This window comes from Macaca nemestrina, chromosome 15 (assembly GCF_043159975.1).
Source record: "Macaca nemestrina isolate mMacNem1 chromosome 15, mMacNem.hap1, whole genome shotgun sequence".
NCBI lineage: Eukaryota > Metazoa > Chordata > Mammalia > Primates > Cercopithecidae > Macaca > Macaca nemestrina.
The window spans coordinates 102,968,094-102,984,440 of NC_092139.1; the positions used below are offsets into that span (position 1 = coordinate 102,968,094).

At 56.7% G+C, this 16,347-nt stretch overlaps 1 protein-coding gene across 6 annotated transcripts in view; it reads left to right on the plus strand.

The window, feature by feature from the left end:
* Positions 1–15,741, plus strand: part of LOC105493977 (target of myb1 membrane trafficking protein) — a 48,531-nt gene extending 32,790 nt beyond the window's left edge. For 3 of the 6 annotated variants that reach the window (XM_011762024.3, XM_011762018.3, XM_011762023.3), the window contains 8 exons: positions 2,037–2,070; positions 2,460–2,553; positions 3,389–3,509; positions 7,762–7,837; positions 11,940–11,993; positions 13,466–13,525; positions 14,701–14,743; positions 14,832–15,741. In XM_011762024.3, the coding sequence (XP_011760326.1) occupies positions 2,037–2,070; positions 2,460–2,553; positions 3,389–3,509; positions 7,762–7,837; positions 11,940–11,993; positions 13,466–13,525; positions 14,701–14,743; positions 14,832–14,986 (637 nt within the window). In that variant the 3' untranslated portion in view covers positions 14,987–15,741. The remainder of the gene's footprint in view (positions 1–2,036; positions 2,071–2,459; positions 2,554–3,388; positions 3,510–7,761; positions 7,838–11,939; positions 11,994–13,465; positions 13,526–14,700; positions 14,744–14,831) is intronic. The other 3 variants (XM_011762020.3, XM_011762021.3, XM_011762022.3) reach the window with 3 other exon arrangements.
* The last annotated feature ends 606 nt before the right edge of the window (positions 15,742–16,347 follow it).

A 16,347-nucleotide genomic window follows, 5' to 3' on the forward strand; every position in this document is an offset into this window, starting at 1 on the left:
GTGAAACTGACATCTCCCAACAGAGCAAGAAAGACAGATCCCAGAGCAGCTCAAATGTCTCAGGAGCAGAAACTTCTGGACCATGTCCCCAGGGTGCTGCCATCAATAAATGGATCAGCGCAAACACCTGTTCAGAAACATCTGCCCCCGCCCCTTTTTTTTTTTTTTTTTGAGGCACGATCTTGCTCTGTCACCCAGGCTAGAGTGCAGTGGCATGATCACAGCTCACTGCAGCCTCAACCTCCTGGGCTCAAGCAGTCCTCCCACCTCAGTCTCCCAGGTAGCTGGGACTACAGGCATGCACCACCACACCCAGCTAAATTTTTTTTCTTTTTTTTGTTGTTTTGCAGAGACAGGAGTCTCACTGTGTTGCCCAGGCTGGTCTCCAACTCTTGGCCTCAAGCAATTCTCCCTCCTTGGCCTCCCAAAGCATTGGTATTACAGGCATCAGCCACCACACCCGCCTGCCCACCTTGTATCATTCTGTTCAAAAGTCACACTCCCAAGAGAGAGTTGGATTGGCTTAGCTTCATTGTGTCTACCAGCTGGGGTGGGGGAGAGGGCCCTTTGATGGCAGCCCCACCGGGATGATGTGAAATGGGGGAGGAGCAGTTCCTCTAAGGAGCACTTGGGTGCTATTACAAAAGAAGGAGAAGGGCTGGGCACAGTATCTCACACCTGTAATCCTAGCACTCTGGGAGGCCAAGGCGGAAGGATCACTTGAGGTCAGGAGTTTGCAACCAGCCAGGCCAACATGGTGAAACCCCATCTCTACTAAAAATACAAAAAAATTAGCCAGGGGTGGTGGCGGGTGCCTGTAATCCCAGCTACTTGGGAGGCTGAGGCAGGAGAATTGCTTGAACCCAGGAGGCTGAGGTTGCAGTGAGCCAAGATCACACCACTGCACTCCAGCCTAGGTGACAGAGCAAGACTCCGTCTCAAAAAAAAAAAAAAAAAAAGAGAAGGAGAACTGCTGGGTCTGCAGAAACTGCATGCCCATCACACCTCCTCTCTATCTATAAAATGAGGCTTGTAGCATAACTGAGAGTCCATGAAACAGTGCCTATAAAGCACTTAGCAGTCCAGGGTGTCCAATAAATGACACGAGTTATTCCAGCCTCCTCCAGCCCCTTGTTCATTTTTTATGTCATTCTCCATCAAAAGACACTCACTGATTGATTCTAAAACAGTGGAGAGTAGGGGGTACGCTGCAGGTCACATCTGCCTAGCTTCTCCTGCTCATTGGCCCAGTGGAATGAAAGTCCTCTTCCCTGCCATTTTGGGGTTTGGGCTGTGAGGTGACTGAGGGGCCCCATCTGGTAGCAGCTGGTTCTGTTGGATACCCACAGTCATTAGGCTTAATGTCTGCCAGTGCTTTCAAGTTCACAGTCACTTATACTCATGTCCTAATTTGGGCCTCACCACTTCTGGGAGGCAGGTGCCTGCAGATACTAGACAAGGAGACTAAAGTTCAGAAGGAACATAATTTACCCAGGGTCATGTGATAAGTGACAAGGCCACAACTCAAACAGACCCCAGACTAAAGTCTTCTCCATCTACCTCACTGACCCCTAAGTAGCTCCATAAAGCAAGGTTAGAGATACATGTATCTTTCTTACACCCCTGAAGAGAGCCACTAACCTACACACACACACACATATGTAATTGAAACAAGTTTCATGAAACAGCCCTTACCTTTCCTGTGTGCCATACATTCCTATTTTCTTTGCTGTTCTATTTGCTTTCTTTGCTGTCCCTATTCCTGTTTATTTGTTTCATGCTACTCACGACTAAGGTTGCCTTATAATTGGTCATCCAAATTGAGACACTTTTGCAAGTGAAAGAGGAGCACTGCTAGTTATCCAGGGACAGCAGGCATGAACTGGATCTGTCCAGGGCACACCAGATGTATCGTCACCCTGATCATAACCCAGTGTGTTGATGTTGAGACCCACGGTTTGAAGAGCTCTTCCTGGCCATGCGGCAGGGGCCTGTCTCAGTCTGTCTCCATAACTCGCGTCTTTTCTATCTTGTAGGTTTGAACGGTTCCGAACAGGCCAGACCACCAAGGTAAAAGGCTTCTTTTCTGTGACTAGATCAAGCCACGTTCATGGGAAGAAGGAGTGTCGTTCTCAGCTCCCTCCCCCAGTAAACCAGACAGGGTGGTGCTGTTTTATCCAGGCCTGGAGAGAAATCCCCTTTTAACTTTTTACGCCCCTGTCCCTTTAAGGTAAATAAGGCTCCGCCACCACCTGATGCCCAAGGGTCTCCCCAGCCTCCCGGGGAGTCCAGTTAAGCTGGAGCCAGAGGGGAGGAAGGAAATCTCCTGATGCCCAGTCCTAGCTACTGGAGCCCTGGTGACAGATCCTTGGGCAAAGCTTGCAGGCCCCAGTGCTTGGGACAGAAAGGAACGAAGCTGCAGACAGAGGGGATGATCAGGGCATCTCCCTTCCCACTAGGCCCCAAGTGAGGCTGAGCCGGCAGCTGACCTGATCGACATGGGCCCTGAGCCAGCAGCCACCGGCAACCTCTCATCCCAGCTGGCAGGAATGAGTAAGTGTGGTTTGGAGGGCTCCAGCTGAGGGTACATTATGGTACTGTTGGCACCCCTGCAGTTTTTGGGGGTGCCCTTGTTATACACCCACGGCAGAATGTCAGTCTAGACCCCACCTTGCTGGGGTCCCAGGCTGAATCTTGCTGCAAGATGGGACACTCAGGGTAACTGCCCCTGGCAGCCGCACAAGTCCTGGGCCGCCTTGGATCTCAGAATCCCACCATCCTAGGACTGGCCCTCGACACTGAATTCTCCATGGCTTCCATCATCCACGTGAGCCTGGGCAGGTTCCTTAAACCTCCTGAGCCTCCCTTTCCTCCTCTGAAGCCGGAGTAGGGAGCTCGTGTATGAGAAGCGCTTAGACCGTGCCAGGCCCAGGTTGCACTCTGGCTGAGTAGCTGGCCATTGTCACTGTTATCACTGTGATAGGTTTTAATATAATTTACTGTCTGCTTCATGCCAAGCCCTAGGAAATCATTAGCATCCCGTTTTGAATCACTAATGCTATACTTTTGGAAACATTGGACTACCCATCTGATTACTGTCCTCCTGCCCAGCCACTTCCCCTAGCAGAATCAGTGGATAGCATTTTGCCTGTTCTCTGATGCTCACAGCAGCCCCAGGAGGGGTGAGTAAACTAAAGCTGGAAAGAGGAAGCCGCTTGCCCAAGGCCCCACAGCCAGCAGGTGGCCTGCCTCGCACATTCCCCCACCCACATGCCGCTTCCCCAGCACCAAGCGCCCCCTGGGCCTGGCAGCAGGCAGCTCAGCAGCAGCTCAGCACGCAAGGACGGCATGTGGATGGGTCCTTCAGGTGGCCTTTTTGTCCCTGCAGACCTGGGCTCCAGCAGTGTGAGAGCTGGCCTGCAGTCTCTGGAGGCCTCTGGTCGACTGGAAGATGAGTTTGACATGTTTGCGCTGACACGGGGCAGCTCACTGGCTGACCAACGGAAAGAGTGAGTGTCCTGGCCCTGCCTTGGTCCCCTGCAGTTTAGGTGGCTCTCTGCTGGGGAAAGCCTCTCTTGGGGTCCTTGAACCCGGCTTGATGGTGGGCACACCATGAGAAAGGGTATACGGTCCCTGCTGCACTCCCCTTAGGATCCCCTAAGTCAGTGCAGCATGGCCTGGGAGCCCTGTGGTCAGTTGACAGACTGCGTTCCTCACAGGCCGTGCTAGGTGGGGGATGGGTACCTAATGACCCACTGTATGCCAGAGTCTTACACAGTCTGATCAGAGGGGGAAACTGAGGCACAGAGCGGGGCAGGGTCGTTTGCCCCAGGTCAAGCAGCTAATATTTGGCAGCACTAGGTTAGGAGCCTAGGGCTGTCTGGTTTCAAAACACAGTGTCTCCACCCAGCCCCCTCTTCCCTGCACTGTGTATTGCATAGTAAGCCCTCCAGGAGCAGGGAAGTTTCCTGATAAATCCTCAGGGACTTTCAAGTCAAGTCTTTTTCTGTTGTTCCATAGCCACCGTTAATTTCCAGAGAAGATTAAGCAGGTTCTGTTGGCCTTGTCCCAGAACTGGGGCTCTGCCCTTCCCTGTGCACCATGCGTTTTCAGGGGGTGCTTTCAGCAGCATAGGCACGTGGCCTGAGTGTATCCACCAGGGTCCAGCCCCTTGCCAGGACCTGTGGGAGAGCTGGCCCCATACAGGCTTGTAAGAGGAACAGTCTGCTTGATATTTTCTTCAGCCCTTTGCTTGTGACCCCCAGGGCTGAGCTCTGGGCAGCCAGGATTCTTTTTTTTTTTTTTTGAGACGGAGTCTCGCTCTGTCGCCCAGGCTGGAGTACAGTGGCACGATCTCCCCTCACTGCAGGCTCTGCCTCCCAGGTTCACGCCATTCTCCTGCCTCAGCCTCCCGAGTAGCTGGGACCACAGGCGCCGCCACCACGCCCAGCTAATTTTTTTTTTTTTTTTTGTATATTTAATAGACATGGGGTTTCACCGTGTTAGCCAGGATGGTCTCAATCTCCTGACCTCGTGATCCACCCACCTCGGCCTCCCAAAGTGCTGGGATTACAGGCGTGAGCCACCGCGCCTGGCCGCCGGGATTCTTTTAGCTAAGGAAAGGTCTACATTATGGGATCCTCCCACTGACCCCACGCAGCTCCTTAGAGGTCATTCTGGTGTCTTTTGAAACTTTGTCAATGGGCCTCCAGAGAGCCCAGGGATAGCCTCTCCAAACCCACAAATCCAGGTCAAATCTGACAGGCTGCAGCCTGCTGGGTCATTAGGGCTGCCCCAGCTGTTAGCTATGTCGTCTTTAGTCTGGGCAGAGTCCGTACTTTTAAGCCCAGGTACCCTGGGACCAGCAGCTCACGGTTGCCATGGAGTTAGGGTTGCTGCCAAGGCTACCCTGCAGAGACAAGCTAATGAATGTGGTGCGACTTGCAGCCAGGCAGGTGGCCCGTCCACAGAGGCCCCAGCAGGCGACACTGCTGGCCACACTGGAGAGTCCTGGCGCCTGCCCTGGTCACCAGCCTGGCTGAGGTTTGCTGTTGCACCATCATTCCTCTGGGGAGCAGGCCCTGGGAGACAGGGAAAAGCACACCAGGAGCTTGTCCTCTAGGGCCTGCAGTCTCACAGGAGTGTGACGTGCACCGAGACCACCGCTGTGAAGGCAAAGGGCTGCCCTGGAGGGGGCGCCAGGCTCTGTGGACACAGAGAAGGGGGCATGCAACTCTGCAGAGGGCACTCAGGGCTGGACCAGGTGCTGGGTGATAGGAAGGCCATTTCAGGCACTAGGAACAGCATGTGCAAAGGCTCAGAGGCAGGGTGGGAGAGAGGTGCCCTGGCTTCCGCACAGCAGCTGGGAAAGACGCCCTTCACACAGGGAAGGGGGCAGGATGCTGATGGGGCCCACTGGGCTACAAAGAAGCAATTGATTTTATTGTAACATGAGCAGGAGGGAACATGAGCAGGAGGGAGCACAAGAGGGATTTTTTTCTTATCAGATTTTCATCTTTGAAATTGTCTTCAGTTATGCACAGCTGAAATGACATCACGCACCTTCTCAGGCCATTGGTTCTCCTGCAGGCGCTCCCCAGGGCTTGGTTTCCACCCTGGCAGAAAACATCCCGCAGGCTCAGGCATGGACCTGAGCATCCATTTCCTCTTCCCTGTGTTCTCCTGCCTGGCTGACCCCTTTATGTTTCTGGTGGATCTTCCAGCTCTGGTCACCTGACTGGCCTTTTCTGCCTGCCTGGTGTCCAGCCTGCCCCTCCCTGTACCTGCCTGGCTCCCCACTTCACACCAGCCTGCAATCGGCTCTGCCTTGGCTTGCAGGGAAACCGGCTCCTTATCAGCCGCTGTTTCTGCTCCAGCCTTGACCACAGCTGGCACCGTCAGCCTTTCCTGCAGCCAGTCCCGTCCACTCAGTGCCAAGGAGCAGTAGGGCTTCCAGGCGAGCCACAGCAGGGATGCCTTGGCCAGGCCTTCACAGAGGCGGGGTGTCCTTCCGCCCTCTTCGCCAGTGCTGCTGTACACGGAGGCCTTGTCTACAAGGAGCACTCAGACAAGTGTCACCCCAGTGGCCCAGGTCCAGCCCCTGCCCACAGCCTCACTGGGACCACCTAAGGAGTGACCCTCCGCCCTCCTGCGCTGGGCGGGGGGCAGCAGGCGCAGGCCCAGGCCCAGGGGCCACCACCGAGTGCAGGAAGCGCAGGCTTCCTCCAGGGGAGTACTTGGCCCTCTACTGCCACAGGCATGGCCCTCAGGAACAGCCAGGCTTCAGGGCCATGTGTGGGCAGGAAAGAAAGAGCTGGCAAGGAGCGCTTAGGAAGGGCAGATAGTTTTTTTGAGTGAAGGGAAAGCATCGGTTTCTGCGTGTTCCTGGGGCTGGGCGTGCCTTCTTCAGCCTTGCCCACAATGCGCCAAGCATGTCTCAGAGACCGCAACATGCCACCGCCAGACCCTCAGTTAGCAGGCCTTCTCTGGGTCAGAACTGAGCGACCTGACGCCCCACCTCCCCAACCACTGGCTTTAAGGTTGGCTCCAGCAGGGCCCTGCCGTAGTGACTGGCCCACTTGCCATGGATGGGAGCCGTTTAACCAGGGAATGCCCCAGCTAGTGGTCACACTCCACCAGCAAACTCTGCCCCTGGTGGGACGGAACAGACAGCAGCACTCTTCAAAATGACTGCGTGGGAACTGGGGGTCATATTCAGTAAGCCCTTTTCAGTGGCAGCCTACTCCATTCCTGGAAAGCAAGCTGGTACTGCAAGAGTTAAACGTGATGCAGTCCCAGTTCCTGAAGCCTTCGGTGAGACCAGCCCCGCTTCGCTAGGCTTCACTAGCTTCACTAGCGTGTCAGGTGGCCTTGTTCATAACAGGAATCCAGGCCTTCCCCTTTGTGACCAGAATTCTGTGGCTTCTTCGCCTCAAAGCTGGACTGAGCCGGTGCTGATATCCTCTCTGGCGGCAGTTCAAGGCGAGAATAACGGGGCTCTTTCCCTGCAACAGGGCTGGGTCCCCAACACCTGCCCTGGACACCCCCACTGCAGCAGCTGGGAAAGACACCACAGCCACCTCTCGTCCTCAGCCAGCTTCTCCTCTCACTTGGGCTCTTCTCTTGCTCCCCAGGAGACTTAACCTCACACACAACATGCCCCTCCTTGCCTCTCCTCATCTGCCCAGCAGCTGCAGGGTCAGCCTCTGCCGCTCCCAGCCCATCAGCCTTGCGTGCCGTCCCAGTTCCTGCCTCCCCACCCTGCCTGGCTGGCTGGCTGGCATCCCCCAGGGGGACATTTAGAAGAGCTGTAACGAAGCCACCTCCCATGCTTCTGAGACGGGTGGGGGCAGAGTATGGGTGGTCGTCTTTGTGCTGGTGAGCCAGTGCCAGACAAGATGGCACCGCACCCAGCAGTCTACGGATGTGTTTCAGCAGCAGAATGGAATCCCCTGTTCAAATACAACCTCATACAGAACCACAGTCTATCGAATAGGAAACAAGACTGCTCAAGAAAGGGTCTGCGGGGATTCTCATGAGCCGAGCGGCACTGGAGCTATTTCCCAGTCTCCTGAGTTTGGCCAATCCCGATCCTCGTCACTTATCAGATCCTAATTTCCAGAGGCAGGAAATGAGACCCTTTCTACCATTTGCGGGGAGGCCTGGAGGCTGGGAGCCCTCAACCTGTGCCCCAACCTGCTCTGTTCTTGCATCAGCCATCGGTAAGGGCAGTATCCAATGGCTGGGTGGTCTCTGTTTCAGGGTAAAATACGAAGCCCCCCAAGCAACAGACGGCCTGGCTGGAGCCCTGGACGCCCGGCAGCAGAGCACTGGCGCGGTAAGCAGAGGGGCCCTCCTGAAGGAGGTGAGGGAATGCTCACCCACTGGGTGCCATTATAGGCCGAGCACTGGCCCAGCACATCCGCAGGCCCTTCCTCGTTTGGCCCTCAAGTCGGTTCTTTTTGGCTAATGTGGTTATTCCCAGTTTACAGCGGAGGAAACCGCTAGAGAGGCCAGGCCATTTGCCCCAGCTCGCAAGCAAGGATTCAGACCTGAGCCTGACTTGAAACTGGAGACCAGTGGCCCGGGCTCCACATTCCAGCTCTGCCACTTACCAGCTATGTGTCCTTAAGCAAATGATTGGCCTTTCTGACCCTCAGTCTCTTAATCTGTACATTGGGGCTTATCCTAGCACCTCTACTTGTTTATAATAGAAGTGTGAGAGGATGCATGTAGGGAGCTTTACATGGAGTTAGAGCCCGTTCCATAGTACTCCTCTCTGCCTCTCAGGAGACTCTTGATTTGCAGGAGTGTGGGCAGAGAGGAATAGAAGAGCAGACCCTAAAGCGGCGGGGAGAAATGCAAGGGTGCTGTTTGAATTCCGTTTAGTTCCTTGACTGTGTGTTGAGTGACAGCCACTTGTCCAGCACCAAGCACACTTTGTGGGTGACCCCCACACCCTTTGGCAAGACCTCCAAGAACCATTCTCTCATGCATTTCAACATGTATCTGGATGCCTTTCAGGCTGTGTGAGAATTTCTGCTCCAGTAAGTGAGAGACAGAGCAGGTCCTATGGGAGACGGTTAGAAACGGCAGGACCTGGGAGTCAGGGCGGACCCGGGGCTGAGGAGGCTCGAGGCAGCATGGGGACTTCTGAGGTCAGTGTGGGGTTGTGGGTAGAAAATGAAGCTCTAGGGGTATATCAGGGACCAGGGGACCTCAGGGCAGCTAGGAGTCCTGTGGATAGCATCCTAAGTGAGGTGGAGGCCGCAGGGTAAGTCTTGAGCACAGGAGGGACTTGACTTGCAATCTAAAAGATCAGGATGGAAGCTCGGAAAGCAGGGAGGGCCGGGCGCGGTGGCTCACACCTGGAATCCCAGCACTTTGGGAGGCCGAGGTGGGCAGATCACTTGAGGTCAGGAGTTCAAGACCAGCCTGAGCAACATGGTGAAACCCCATCTCTACAAAATATTTAAAAATTAGCCAGGCATGGTGGCACACACCTTTAGTCCCAGCTACTCAGGAGGCTGAGGTGGGAGGATCTCTTGAGCCCAGGAGGTGGAGGTTGCAGTGAGCTGAGATTGTACTACTGCACTCCAGCCTGGGCAATGGAGTGAGACCCTGTATCAAGAAAAGAAGGAAAGCAGGGAGGGAGGAGTTGTGGAAACCGTCCAGGCCAGTCCACTGTGGGCAAAGTCCTCGTGACTCCCAAGGGCACTCCGTCTCCGCTCCTGGGTCTCCCAGCATCTCAGGAGCCATTCCCAAGTCAGAACAGGGCAAGGTAGGGGACACTGGGGTTGGCCACCTGGGCCTCTCATGTACAGAGGTTGACTCTACCACCCAGTGGGCAGCAAGAGAATCCGGTACCTTCCATGTGTGGTAGTGTGTGACCTGCCACCAAGCAGAGCACGTTGCACACCCATGTCACATCCACTGCACACACCAGTCAGAGCCTCGTCCTTTTTCGGGTGTAAGCCATCATTTGCTGAGCCTGTGCTACGGGCCAGGCCTGCACTAAGCACTTTGCATCCCCTCTCTTAGCGAGTCAAACCCTTAGGGTATGTTATTATCCCATTTTACAGATGAGAAAACTGAGTTCCAGGGAGCGGTTAAGTGAAACCACAAGTGTGATGTCCTCAGCATGGTGCCTGGCACACAGTATAGTATTACGGCACTTAAGCTTTACAGTACCTCCACGTCCTGATCCCTTTACAGATGAGAAAACTGAGGCTGAGGACTGGGAGATACCCTGCCCAGAGTACAGGTGTTGTTCTGCCTGCCTTCTAAGCCATGCTGGTAACCTTAGAGCTGTGAAAAGCCCTAAGTGCAAAGGAGAGTGAGTGGAGGTGTGTGTCTCCCTCCTCAGCCTCAGGCTTCCAGTGTGTGGGGATTCATCAGAACTGACATGCTGGTAGCCTGCCGTAGGAGCTCTCCTCTCAGGCCACCTGGCCTCTTGTGGTCAGAGGTTGACTTCACCGCCCAGTGGGCAGCAATCCCAGCCAGTCCGCCCCCACTGTAGCCCAGAGACAGGGTTCACTTCCCCAGGGATGCACAGCAATTCAGGCATGACTAGAACTAGCGCCCAGGTGTCCTGGCTCCCACACCAGCTTGCAACCCGCCCACAGAGAGAAGACACACCACATAACTCCACTGGCAGCAAAGAGAAGCTGAGAAACCGGTTAGCACTCACTTCTCTCTGATAACCTGGGAGATTTAAGCCATTTCTGCCAAATCAGGGTATGATTTCTTAAAACTGTGAGCAAATGCCTGCTCCTGGGGTGCTGGAGTCTGGCTGGTGGTAAGGCCTTCACCCACTAAACCGTGAGAACATGATTCCCAACGGCAAAGTACAAAACGGCATCGAGACCAGGCGTGGTGGCATGTACCTGTAGTCCCAGCTACTCGGGAGGCTGAAGCGGGAGGATCACTTAAGCCAGGAGTTCGAAGTTATCATGAGCTGTGATTGTACCACTGCACTCCAGCCTGGACAACATAGTGAGACTCTATTTCAAAAAAAAGAAACAGAATCAAGTGCCAATTGTGGGCAGCCCATGTTCGCGCCCTGGGATTCCGAGCAGGACTCACAAGTCGTGTGACGAGGTGGTGGTGCATGCTGTGTGCCAGGCTGTAGTTCCTTCACTCCCTGACGTGCCCGCTGTGTGCCGTGTGCCATGTGCCAGGCCCCATGCTGGTCTGAGTAGGTTGGGCCAGCCAGGCACAGGGCGATGGGCTGGGAGCAGGACTCTCGTCTCCCTCCACTCTGGGGCCCTAGGAAACTGCTTGTGTGCCATGGATGAATGTAAGAAGGTTGGATAAACTGATGTTTATAAAACCTGAGTGCCCATCACACCCCACTGGGAGCCTCCAGACCATCTCCAGCCGCCTGCCCTGCTGTCCTGGGGTCACTGAGGCCCAGCCTCTGGGATCTTTGTGGAGAGAGTTGAGAAGCTTTGTTTAGTTTGCTGTCAGCTCTGCCCCAGCCTACCCAGGGCGCTGGCATCCCAGAGTTGTTGTGGTTCACCCCCCGGTGGGTACCGCAATGCCTGCCTCATCCCTCTGCACCGGCCGCCACATCCACCACACAGACCTCCACACACCACACCTCCACTCATACACCTACACACACACCCCTACACACACCCCTACACACACACCACACACACATCTGTACCCACCACACACCCCTACACACACGCCACACACATCTGTACCCACCACACACACCTACACACACACCACACACACATCTATACCCACCACATGCACCTACACACACCACACACATCTACACCTACACACGCACCTACTACACATAAACACATACACACCTACACATACACCTATACCACACACATCTACACCCACCACACACACCTACACATACGCACCTACATTCATACACCTACATACACACCCCTACACACACACCTACATACTCAAACACCTACACACACCACACACACATCTATACCCACGACACACACCTGCACACACACCACACACACACCTATACCCACACCTGCACACCACACATACCTACACCTACATACACACCTACACATACACCTACATACACCACACACATCTACACCCACCACACACACACATACACACCTACATTCATACACCTACATACACACCCCTACACACACCATACCTACACATGCACCTGCACACCTGCACACACCGCACACCTATACCCACCACACACACCTGCACACACACCTACACATTGATACACTGACACCTACACACACCTACACACCCCCTACACACACCTACACACATACACCGACACACCTAAACACACCCCTACACACTTCTCCCAAAGTGGCAGCAGGCCTCCTGACCCGAAAGGCGCACCCCTGTTAGAAGCTGCGCCCTCCAGTGGCCCTGGCGTTGCCGGCCCTCCACCATCATCATGACTCTCTCTCACCCAGATGGGAGGCGGCTGTGAGAAGAGCCTCAGTGACTGGATGGTGAGACAAGGCATGGTGAGCAGGGGCCAGGCCCGGCCGCCAGGAAAGCTGGGGTTGCTCGCAGGGCTCCTGCCAGGCGTGGGCGTGGGGCACTGTGCTGCTGTCCAAGGGAGTGGGACCCAGGAGAAGACCCAGAGGAGCGAGGAGGGGCAGCTGAGGGCCCTGCGGCGCCCCAGGGCTCAGGCTGTTCCCGGGTTGGCCCGGCCAGCCCAGCTTCCACAGCTTCTCTGTGCCCAGTTCCCACTCTTGAGTCTCGGGCAAGGGCAAGGTAGCCCCTCTGGCAGCTAAGAGGCGATGGGGATAGCGGAGCGGGAGAGGGAGCCGGTGTGGGCAGCTGGGCGCTGGCTGCTGCCACTGCTGCTGGGAAGTCGGCTCCTGCCTTCTCTCTGGGCTCTGCTCCTGCCTTGGGGGTCCTCAGGTGCTGGGTGACGGAGCTTGGAAACCAAACTGGCCTGGTTGGGGAAAGACTGTCTTTTCTAAAGTAGCTAACTAGTAACTAGTGCTATTAGTGCCATCACTGATTAATTGTAAATAGGAACTGGCCTATCGGTTTCTTGAGCATCTCCTCCATGCCAGGCCCTGTGCTAAGCTTTTGACATCCCATTTCATCCTCACAGCCACCTGGACGGTAAGTACTGCTGCTAGCCTCACCCTAAGGACGAGGGAAATCAGGCGCAGAGAGTTAAGTAACCCGCCCAGAGTCACACTGTGTTAAGGGGTGAGCCAGATCCAGCTTTTTCTGAGTCTGAAGCCTGTGCCCCTGACCTCCAACTGGAGTCTGCCACCGCAGAAGCTGCTAGAGGAGAAAGCCCCCAACTCCTGCCCCTGTGTGGGACCATCGTGGCACAGCCCATGTCTTTGTGGCCCAAAGTGAAATGTCGCCATCTGTAATGCCGCCTCTCTGGGTCTACCCACCTGGCCTTGTCTGGTCAACTTGGCACCTCTGCTCTCAGGCCCTGCTATGCCCCCTTCTATCGTGAAGTCTGCGTCTGCAGAGGCAGCAGGGAATGGAACCTGGGGACCCCTGGCCCACTAACCATGTCCCCACCCCAGCCTTCATGGCTAGAGAAAATGCCTGGGGTCCGTCCCTGGGCTTGGTGTGTCTTTTGTCAGGTGCTCCTGAGAACCTGCGGCATAGCCCCTGCCCCAGGCCGTTGCCCAAAGCCCCTCCTCCAGCCTAGAACGCTTACCCGCAGGGTGTGTCGGACCTGGGGTTCCTCTCCTCAAGGGGAGGGAGCTCCCTCTGACCCCTGGCCCTGCTCCAGCTGCTGGGAGCCCTGTCCCCTGCTTACTCTCCTGGCTCTGCACCTCCCTCGCCCACAGCCTGGCACAACGGGCCCAGTGGTGGGTCCGGGCAGCTAGGCAGCTGAGCCTGGGCTGGGAGGCTGCCCAGGGCCACTCAGCTGCCGGGCACTGAGCTAGCACGTCTTCCACCTTGTCACCCAGGGCACTGCCCTCGCTGCCTCACCCTCTGCCCTTCCTTCCAGATCCCAGTCACCCAGGCCTGCCTCATGGAGGACATCGAGCAGTGGCTGTCCACTGACGTGGTACGTTGGGGCCCAGTCAGCTGGACGCAAAGGCTCAGGCCCACTCCTCACCCGCACAGCAGGAGGACCCGTTGTTCTCACCAAGAAATGACCCACGGGGCCAGGGTATTCTTGTATAGCATATAGCACCCTGAGAGCAGAGGGGCACACTTAAAGTCCCCATCTCCTGCCACCTGCCCACCTTGTGTTTGGCACACCCCCTCCCCCAGAGAAGGCCTGGGCACAGTAGCCTCTCAGCTGCTTCCCAGAGCCTGCTCCCAAGGTGAGGTGCCAGTGGGTGTCGGCCCACCTTAGGGATGTCGGGGCAGGCTAGAGAGGCTAACCGAGGAAGCATAACGGCGCCAGGCTCCTACCTGCAGTAGCTCAGGAGACTCCAGCCACTTGCAGAGAAAACCCATCCCCACCCTGTTTACAGATCAGAAGACTGATAAGCAGCTGTCCTCTAAAGGGAAGCACCCGGGAGGAGGAGGGCGGGTGCCAGTCATGGGGACCCCAAGCCCTGCCACCCTCTCAGGGTGCAGAAGAGGCAGGGCCAGACCCAGCTTCTCCATCCAGGGCTCCTACCCCAGCATCTGCCATCCCCTCTCTGGGCACCAAGGCCCACATGGGCACCTGGGCACTTCAGGCCCAGAAGCCGCCTTCTGCAGGTGAAGAGACCGTTTCTGCCCAGGACTAAGCCACAGGGCACGGACTCAGGCTTTCTGTCTGGTGGCAGAAGCCTCACCCCTCCCTCGTTTGCAGTGTTAGCATGAATGACCCTCAGCCTCTGGGTGTCAGCCTTTGCCCCCAGGGGTGAGGACCGTCCACCCCTTGTGACCCTCCCAAGGAAAGGAATCAGCACTCATCAAGGACCCGCTGGGCACCAGGTGCTGGGCTTGGCGTGTGACATATCATTTCAGCTTCCCAGCAACCCTCCGAGTTAGCTTCAGCCCCCACCCCGCCCCCATTTTACAGAAGGAAAAACAAGGCTCAGGAAGTCAGGTGCCACCCAAGGAGGGCCCACGGCTCAGGGAGGAGCCCAGGTCCAGGTCCTGGGACCTGGGTGGCGGGGGCATGCAGAGACTGCTGGGACCCAATGCTCAGGTTCAGCAGGGCCGGAGCTGTGGCCCCACTGCCCCAGGCTGACTGTGCTGGGGGCCCCGCTAACCTCTGCCTCCTTTCTTCTGCCTTCCCAGGGGAATGATGCGGAAGAGCCTAAGGGGGTCACCAGCGAAGGTAGTAGTCCCCGCCCCTGCCCGCCCGTTCCTTTCCCCAGGGCTCTGGCCTCAGAGCCCACCCTTACCCTCACCCTCACCCCTTCCTCTAGAATTTGACAAATTCCTGGAAGAACGGGCCAAAGCCGCGGATCGATTGCCCAACCTCTCCAGCCCCTCAGCTGAGGGGCCCCCGGGTCCCCCACCTGGCCCAGCACCCCGGAAGAAGACCCAGGAGAAAGATGATGACATGCTGTTTGCCTTATGAGTGTGGGGTCTGGCACCCTGCAGCCCAGGTCCCCACTGCTCTCACACCCTTAGGCTGGGACCTCCCCCCCTCCTCTGGTGTCAAGGCTGCTTTGGGGGTGGCTCGTTACCCCCTTTTTCTCCTCTTTGAAGATGGAGCTGCCTCAGCTGCGGCTGGGGGTGTGGAGGCAGTGGGATGAACTGGGGACAGGTCTGCACTGCAGTGGGATCTGGTTGCTCTGCCTCCTTTCCCACCCCAGCTGACCATGAGACTTTGCTGAGAAGTGGAGGCCCCAGGACAGGCTGGCTGGCTGGCTGACCCGGTGTGACTCTCCTTCACTGAGTGATACCCTGCTCCGGGCCCATGCCCCATGGAGCCCTTCAGAGCCCACACTGCCAGTCGAGGCCTGGCTGGAAGCTGGCCACAGTGGAAATTGTGCCGAGCCTGTTGTCCATTCCCCGCTCTGCTGCGTGGGGCCCCATGGCTTTGGCTGGCCATCAACGGCAGGGTGTGGAGGTGTGGAGACCCTCTGAGGAGCTGCGGCGGCCCAGGTACGAAGCTGCAACTCTGCTCGCAGTGGGCCAGATCTCACCAGCCCCAGGCTGCAGGTGAGGCTTCAGGGGCCGCTGGGGCCCCACTGCCCCTCCACTGCCTTGTCCTCCATCCTTCCTCTGTTCCTTCTGGCCGGGCACCACAGCACTGGGGCTCACCTCTTGGTTGATCCTCTTGTACTGGGAGGGGTGCCTTTTGTGTCCCCAATTAAAGGTAGAAAACCACCCTGCTAGCAGCATTGTCGAGTCTCCCGGTGAGAAATGACTTCTTGGCCTCACAGAGGCAGCGACTACTTTGGGCAGGGCTGGGGGCCACCCGAGAGGTGAGCATCTGTAGATGGTGCAGGTGGAAGGACAGGAGCAAGCACCCAGCTACACTACACAGGTGCCGCACCTCCCACCTCACATGGCAGGCTCCAGCCACCGCCCCTGCCCGGAGGATGCATGCCCTCCCCAGCTGACATCCCTCCCTCCTCGAGGCACTTCACGCTGCTGTCCCGTGAGGCCAGCTTCTGCCCTGCACAGAGCACACTAATCACAAGGGCTGGGGCCCGTGTGGACTGCGTGGGCATGTGGGGTACACAGGCCACGGGAGGAAGCTGGCCTTCCGAGGCCGGGTGCCAGGCACTGCCTGGGGCTACGCACTGGCTCGTATCATCACAACAGCCTGGGAGAAGCAAAGTGAGCATCCTCGATGTATGCACGTGGAGTCGACGACTCCATGAGCCACTCAAACCGCCCAGCTCGCAGGAGGAAGCTCCTGCAGTTGTTTGTCATGTGCCAGCACTTCCTCGTGCCATTTTCCAGGCACCGAGGCTAAGTTGGGAAGAC